General features: G+C 42.4%; 1 protein-coding gene across 1 annotated transcript in view; it reads left to right on the top strand.

Annotated features, from left to right (window-relative positions):
• The first annotated feature begins 1,068 nt into the window (after positions 1 to 1,068).
• CCDC112 (coiled-coil domain containing 112) overlaps positions 1,069 to 8,608 on the top strand; it is a 50,318-nt gene continuing 42,778 nt past the window's right edge. Inside the window, exons 1-2 of the mRNA XM_010862076.1 lie at positions 1,069 to 1,197; positions 4,753 to 4,812. Of these exons, the coding sequence (XP_010860378.1) occupies positions 4,789 to 4,812 (24 nt within the window). The 5' untranslated portion in view covers positions 1,069 to 1,197; positions 4,753 to 4,788. The remainder of the gene's footprint in view (positions 1,198 to 4,752; positions 4,813 to 8,608) is intronic.

Here is an 8,608-nt window from a genome sequence, read left to right as displayed (position 1 = left end):
TCCATGAACTGCCCAGATGTTCACACATACCCAGGCACAAGTGCCCCCAGTAGCCCGGAGACCGCAGGTACCCCTCAAATATCACATAAAGGACACAGTGTGCAGTGACTTTGCAGGTCCTCCAAAGCACTGTGCTGATGCAAGCATCGTGCTGTTTGCCTCATTCCATTCCCCAACACTTTGTTCTCTGACAGTCCTGTGAGGTAGGCATCTTATAAAGAATCCAGAGAACCTGTAAACCTTGTTGATGGAGTCTGGAGATGGCTCAGCCCAGGGCAAGTCCTGGCCATGCCGCACTTGAGGTGACTCTGTGCTGTGTGGGTCACGCTGTGTGGGTGTGCACTTCCGCTCTAGGGTATGGGCTGTGCCACCCCATCCATATGACCTCTCTGTGCCACAGTCCCTCTGTAAAGTAAAGGGTGTGATCGGAGTGCTTTGAAGTTCAAGTAAGTTAATACAAGTAAGTCATTTAGATCAGGGGCCCTCAAGCTGCGTCCTGTGGCCCTCACCCAGCCCCACTCCTGTTGGGGAAAATTCGGTGTCTCTGGAACACAGCCGTACCCGTTCCTTCCCCGTTACCTCTGGCTGCCTTCTCACTGCAACAGCAGAACTGAGCTCTGCTTGCAACAAGACCATCTGGCCCACAGACTGAAAACATTTTCTGTCTGGTCCTTTACAACAGTTTGCCAACACCTGAGTTGGATGAATGCTTGGTGAAAACTCAGTGTTCGGGAAGTGGTGACTGTTGTCACTGTTGTTCAAGTTGACACAGAAGTCTTGGGGCACAGTCTCACCCCATTCATTGAGGGCCTAGTGCAGTTCAGACTTCAAGTAGTTTATCCTTCAGTCGTCATTCTGAAGCCTCACGCTACGGAAACCCGTACAGTTGGCCGTGTCTTAGGCCTCTGTTACAGGCCTCTGTCATGAGGGCAGTAACCTGATAGAACTGCTTCCTACTTTCAGAGGAAACTGCAGTCACTCTGATTAATTGAATATAGCTGACCTGTCAAAAATCCCCGGGTCTCGGCAGAGCTGCAGCATGGCTTTCGCAGGTCAGACAAACAGACGTGTTTGCTCGGAAAGCATGAAGCAGCGGACTGCTTCTCTCCTCTACTAGATCGTGATGGTCATGTCCTCTGGGGATGGGAAAGGTTATCACCTAGAAGGCCCTGCTATTTCTGGAGGTCACGTCTAAAGGTAAGGAGAAAGAGAAACTAATCCGGATTTGCCAAAAACAGAAAATGAAAATAATAGCCCTTTCACTGACCCCAGGAGAACTCCTAGATGAGTTGATATCAGTCCAAATCACAAGGCTAACGTAAATCCATTTGTCACACAGCATGCCGCTCCATCTGTGAAGACACAGACCAGATTATGTCCCTCCTTTGACTAAAATCTTTCACCAACTTCTCATTTTAACCTAAAATCAGAATTCTGCGATCCCGCTCTGCTACTTCTCTGACCTCAATTTGCCACCCGCCTCCCGCCTGCTCACGGGGATCCATCACGTACGCCTGCTTTCTGTGCTGGCATGTGTCAGGCTCTCCCGCCCGAGCTGTGTGCCTGCTCCCCTCGCCCTTCTGCCTGCCTGGCACACCGTGTCCCTGCATCTCCACGGGGCTGCCGCGTCCTGCTCGTGTGCGCATCTCAGCTCAGATGGCACACCCCCAACCCGTTTGCTCTCAAGATCTCCCACTCACGTTCTCCATTACATCTTCCTGTTCCATTCTGTGCAGAGCCCTCACTACTAACTGAAATTATCTTATTTGCTTATTTGATAACCATCTTCCTCCATGAGTACATGAACTCTGTGAGAACCTAGAATTTCCCTGGTACATGATTGGTCCTTAATAAGTAGTTGTTTGATGAAGAATGAATGAGTCGGCAAGGTTTTTACTTCACAATTTACCAAAAGCCTTGAGGTAAAGAACAGTAAAAAATAAATAAATAAAAAATAAGAACTTTCTAGGGAAAATTAATTTGGGTCAAAGAGCAAGGTGTAGTTGGAGTGTTGTTAGTAAAAGGTGGCAGAGACTGTGTCAGGCAGAGGTCTCCGGGATGTGCTTCCAAAAGATGATGTTCGGATAGGCACATCCTGTCTCCTGCCCCTTAGGCTGGGCTTTCCTACTTGAAAGGTCTATGGACGTGTGTTTTAACTAGCAATTCCATTCCTCCTTGTTAATCTTCATCAAAATGCCATTAAGGCCAGCAGACAAATGAAATGTCTCAGAGTGCTGAGTTCACCAAAATGTCTGCAGGTAATTTTTTCCTTTCAGGTAGTTTTTCCTCTAGCAGCGTGGTCAAAAGGTCAATCAAGTCCCTCTTTCAGAAGAGAACAAAAATCACTTATAAACACTTTTGAACTTTTGGTTAATGGTTCCATTTCCAGTTTAAAAAAAAAAAAAAAACAGAAAAAGTTATTAACATATAAAAGCCCATTAAGGAAAATCATGTTGTATGTGAGAGTGCCTGCTCATTCGCTCAGTCATGTCTGACTCTTTGTGACCCCGTGGACTGTAGGCCCCTGTGTCCATGGAATTTTCCTGACAAGAATACCGGAGTGCGTTGCCATTTCCTACTCCAGAGGATCGACCTGACCCAGGTATCAAACCCACGTCTCTTACATCTCCTACGTTGACAGGCAGATTCTTTACCACTATGCCACCTAGGAAGCTACGTATGCGAGAGTAGTTTTCTTATATTTTCACAAAAACTAAAACTGGATTTGTCAAATGGAAGAAATGATGTCATTAACTCTTGGAAAGACCTCAACCATAAGTTCTTTTGCATTAGTACCAAAATTAGACAAATATCCCACACAGAATGTGAGATCTAGACAGCCCCTTAAATTATCTATACTGGCAAACCAAGACTACCATGAAAGCAGGCATCTGTTCTTCAGGAATGTCTCTTAGGACCAAACATGTCTAATTCATTTGTCAACAGTACATGGATATTGTCATTGAAAATGCACTTAAATCTGCATACAAGGTAAAATGTACACAGTTCATACATGTGAAAAGTTCTAGATAAACTTTAGAAATCAAAAACAGGAAAGAGTTTCAAATAATTTAATGAAAAACTACATGTAATATTCTGTGTATGTAGATGAAAGAAGTTTAGCCTAGTACAGATCTTATTTTCTAGCCCAGATACTATTTATTCATTTGTGTGGCAAAAGCTTACTGGTTCATTCACCATTCATTCATTCACTCAACAGTGAATAACTTATTAAGTTCCTATTATGTACCAGGTGAGATTTTAGAATAGAACTTATATACTAGTGAAGAGAGACAGACAAATATCAAAAAACAAAAAAAAAACAAAAAAAACAGAACTTACATACTGGACAATTATAAAAAAAAAATTCAATTCCATATTTAAATCTGGAAGTTTTAAATGTCAAGCAAATGATCTGAAAATGTTATGGTCTTGACTAAGCTTTAATATTCTTCATGTAAATTATTGAATGTTGGTCTGAACAGACTTAAGAAAGATTCTAGCAAGGATTCTGAATTTCTCATAGACACAGGTTTGAGTGAGAATTTCAAAGTGGGACAGATGAGAAGTGTGTCTTCCAGTAGGATTTTATTTTTAATGAACTGAAAGAGGATTGGCCCCTGATTTTACTGAAGCAAATTAAATATTGGGCATTTGCTTTAATCATGTAACAAAATGCATTTTCTAAATGGAGTTTATAAAATAAAAAAAGCTTTTCATCTGTTTGGTGGCTTAGAAAGGCCAGTCTTTCCTGGAACCACACATTTGGCTTTCTCCACAGAGTGCTCCCCTGAGAGCGGTTTAAAGGGAAGCACATGTGTGTAGGAAAACAGGGCCTGGGGCTCTGGGCTCTTGCTGGGCTCTGCCAGGGTGCAGACGGCTCTACAACCTTATTTAAACCATCACCTTATTTAGACCTCACAAACAACCCATGCAAAGAAAATGACCGGAAACAGTTAAGTAATTTGCTCAAGGTTTGCACAGCTAGTGGGTCAATGGGAGAATCTAGGTTTGAACTTAGGTCTGACCCAAGAGTCCATCCTGGAGGAGGGCACGGCAACCCACTCCAGTGTTCTTGCCTGGAAAATCCCATGGATAGAGGAGCCTGGTGGGCTACAGTCCATAGGGTCCCACAGAGTTGGCCATGACTGAAGTGACTTGGCATGCACGCATGTAAGCAAGAGTCCATAAACCCTCACCTACTTCACTGGGACCTCTCTCAGTTGAGAGATATCTGGTGAACTTGAATTTGAATCAAGACAGCGTTATGGGCCAGTTGACTATTTCCCTAAAGTGAACTGCTCAAGTCCCCTGGATACACTCCTGGCATTTGACAGGCTTGTTTTAACGATGCTGGTCAAAGATATTTTGTCCCAGTGCTTTTGTTTTTCACTATGGATCTTCACTGTGGGTTTTGCCTTAAATTTTTGATTCTTCTTTTAAGTTTGTTAATAAACCTTATCAAAAGGAAATTCATGACATAGTTAAATGCTAAGAGACCAGGGGACAAACTTAGGGCTGGAAATAGTGACCTGGTTTCTCTAGATATTACAGTAAAATTACTGATTTATAGGTCACTGGTTTTTTTCCTACCAGAAGTATTTGACTAAATTAGGTTACAGCCTGTAGGCCCTTCACCTGTCTCTCAGATAAATAAAACTTCCCAAGAGTGGCCTCTCAGCCCTGCTCATTGGATGGCTGACACAAAAACATTTGAACTAGTAAAAATTACCTTTAGTTTGTTTGTTTCAGGAGAAACTTGGTTCCCTCAAATGAGTGTGGTATGATATGAAGATCTGCTCAAAGCCAACGGTAAGTGATAAAATGCCTCTGAAAGGATCCTTCTATGCCTAAGACTCTTCGATTATAGGATATGGAATTGAAATTAATGAGACATGTTTCACATAAATGAGCAGATCTAAGATTAGAAGTGTGTCATGATTTAAAGACAACTCCAAATTTGTTTTTAGGCTACATGAATCTTTCAAGGTTCCTGAGTTAAAAAAAAAAAACACATACTTTAGTTAGTTTAAGCAAAAAAAAAAAAAAAAATATTAAAGGTTTTAAGTAGCTCTCAGAATCTTAGTGAGGACAAGAGAATCAACCATGGATGCTCTGAGACCAGGAGCCACATGCAGGTTACATAGGAGGATGGCTCTAGAGGATACCCCGCTGTCCCTGTCTCCCAGGGTCCAGACAGCCCGTCTCCTACCCCCAGTGCTAGAAACTAAAGGCTCCTGCTAGGACGTCTGGCCATGGCCTCTAGAAGGTGCTGCTTCTCCGTCTGCCTGTCATGATGGAGTCTGTAAGGTACTGTGCTCACCTCCCCATGGAGTTCTCAGTCAGGTGGGTCTGACTGGCAGAATCTGGACCCTACATCCTCAAATCTAAGGTGCCAAAAGAGTTAATGATTTCTCTGGAGAGCAGACTCTTAAATTAGTACATTCTCCAAATACGAAATGAGCCCAAAGGTAATGAGTAGCCAAATAACATGACAAATGCCCACTTCAGTGAAGCAGTCTGACCTCAGCTTCCCCTCCATGCCTGGGGAGACTGAGTCTGCCTTGCCAGGGTAGTTAATGCTCCACGGGGCAGACTCATGACCAGTGGGAAAATGAGGAGTGGGAAAGAGCTAACAGATAAATTCCTTCCCTTTCCCTTCCCCTGATTGGCTGCCTTGCGATGCAGTAGCTTACCTGGTCTTACTGAACACACCCTATGAGATGGAGCTTAACTCTACATGTTACCAACCACAGGAGCACTTCAGCCTCCCTCACTACACTTCCCCTCACTGTCGCTTTCCTGACATGGCATCTCCTTAGAAAGTGGCAGCTCCTCAGCTTTTCCTGTAGGCTTCTTGCAATCCAGACTACAAGAGCATCTCTTGCAGATGCAGTATATTCTCACTAGAGTCAATTATTTTCTCTAGAAAACTGGTAATAGCAGCTTGTGCTGATTTGTAAACCTGTGTTTCCTGTAACTGTCACTCATTTTGAAACTTTTCTATTATCTCTTTTTTTTTCTCGTGCAAAAAAAAAAAAAAAGGGAATTATTCACTGGGTGGGGTGGGTTGTGAGAGTGGCAGTGGAGGGATTAACTAGCTTCTAGTTAACTGTCTTCCAGTTCCATAAATAAGCCATTGGGTCTCATTTCTCTGTGCCCTCTCTCAGATTATTTTCTCTTCTAAAAAGTTGTTTGCCCTTTCTTTGTCCTTGAAAACTAAGCTTGGGTGTCTCCTCTTTAAGACAACTGTCTTGAGGACCTCTGATCCCAAATCTAATTTACACTGGGTTGGGTATTCCCATAAAATACTGTACATTGTATTTATGTGGGCCACGCTGGACTTCGCTTGTTGGTTTTCCTTGAACATCTGTCTTCCCTAAAGGATTGTAAGCATTTTAGGGGCAAGGACATGTCTCATTTGGTATTGTAGTCCCAGCTTAAATCAGTGTGCAGCTGCTGCTGCTAAGTCGCTTCAGTCATGTCCGACTCTGTGCTACCCCATGGACTGCAGCCCCCCGGCTCACCTGTCCCTGGGATTCTCCAGGCAAGAACACTGGAGTGGGTTGCCATTTCCTTCTCCAATGCATGAAAATGAAAAGTGAAAGGGAAGTCACTCAGTCGTGTCCGACTCTTAGCGACCCCATGGACTGCAGCCCACCAGGCTCCTCCATCCATGGGATTTTCCAGGCAAGAGTATTAGAGTGGGGTGCCATTGCCTTCTCGTGTAACTGGCACTTAATGATTATTCAATAAAACAGCTGCTGAATATGTGATTAATACTTATGGGATGACTCATGGAATGATTCCATTCATGATCCCTGTGGTGTGCTGTGGCAGTACTTGGGAAAGTCCCCCATCCAAGCTCTTTCCTGACTGGAAGAGCTGTTCCACCCTTGCACCCAGGTAAGAGGTGGTAACTGCACTGCAGTGTCCTACTTGAGAAACCCCAGTAATTTCCCCAGGAAAGAAGAAAACCCTATGAAAGGATTTAGTGTTGTATCTGTGCTTGATTCCTGAGTGAGTGAATGAGGGTGATAAAAAAATTCCTACTGAAAAAAATATAAGTGTAATTTCACCTAAGATTTGCTTCATAAATGACCAGTGGTTTTGTTATCCACATACCACTTGGCCAGTGGACAAAAATAGTTGTTAAAAAAAAAGACATTTATTTGCTCTCGTATTTGGTAACTCTGTCTAAAGTTAGTCCTCATTTAGTATATGTGTCCAAATATGTTCTAATTTTCTGTTTAGAAGAAGAGGGAAACAGGAAGATGGACAGGGCCGCAAAATGTAGGGTTTGTAGGTCATTTAAGGAGTCTGGTCACACACAATAGGGAATAATAGATTATCAAAGATGAACGAGATTATTGGTAAACATTAACTTGTGAACGTCAAAGTTACAAGTCTCTAATCTTTTGGTTTATATTCTGAAATGAGTTTTTAAACTGTTTATATCATATAGAAATTAGTAGTATTAAAAACTATTCTAACAATTTTCACTAAAAAGGCTTCTTAGATTTAGTATAAAATTTGGGAAAGTGAAATCTATTTGAGAGACTGAATGTCAGTTGACTGTATTTGAGAAACTGAATATGAGAGTAAATGTTTTTATTTTCCTGCCTGGGTTTTAACTGGTATGTGCCTTCATACCCTGCTGCTGCTGCTGAGTCACTTCAGTCGTGTCCGACTCTGTGCGACCCTATAGCCGGCAGTCCACCAGGCTCCCCCGTCCCTGGGATTCTCCAGGCAAGAACACTGGAGTGGGTTGCCATTGCCTTAAATGCTGATATATCCTAAGAAGAACATTCTAATTTTCATGCATAAAAGATGAAAAAATTTTCCTTTTGTTAAGAATCATTCAGTCTCTCTACTGTTGTTTATTGTTTCTCAGGTGCCATCTGGTGGATAAAAACTAAAATGCAGTTTTCTGTTTGAGAATGAGAAGCAAAGATGAGGTTTTCAAATTTCACTGCTGGGAAATCATTAAAGAATATGAACTGAACTGGTTGAAGATTAATTTTGCTTACACTTTTGGTGTTCGATTTTCTACATTAAATAGGCATTCTGGGGTCAGATGTAATGGAGAGAACACGCTAGAGAACAAATCCAGGAGAGAACATGCTCTCCTGGATTTGGTAGGTGTTGAGTTCTGCTCAGATTTCTGACAGATGATTTGCTTTTGTTTTTGCTTTTTTAAAGAGCTTCCAAGAGATTAGTTATAGGTGGAAAAGAATCAGATTGTTCCTGGACTTCTCAGTGGCAATACTGGGTAGAATAGAAAAGAGAACGATATCTTCAGTGTTTCTGAGGGAGAATTTCTTTCTTTCTCTAGAGTACTCTACTGAGCCAGGCTCTCTCCTTCAGGTACGAGCAAAGTAAAAGCACTTTCAGACATACATGGGTAAGAAAGTTATCCTGTCGTATAAGTTCTCTCTAAAAGAGTTACTAATTTCAATGTCATCTTCGTTAGGCCCTGTGTTTCAGTTTAACTTTTTTGCACATATTTATATGTATCAATTCAGTTCAGTCGCTCAGTCGTGTCCGACTCTTTGCGACCCTATGAATCGCAGCACGCCAGGCCTCCCTGTCCATCACCAACTCCCGG

The sequence above is a fragment of the Bison bison genome, unplaced genomic scaffold, assembly GCF_000754665.1.
Source record: "Bison bison bison isolate TAMUID 2011002044 unplaced genomic scaffold, Bison_UMD1.0 scf7180017864476, whole genome shotgun sequence".
Taxonomy (NCBI): Eukaryota; Metazoa; Chordata; class Mammalia; order Artiodactyla; family Bovidae; genus Bison; species Bison bison.
Note: the sequence above shows the minus strand (reverse complement) of the source record. Positions and strands in the feature narration are given on the sequence as shown.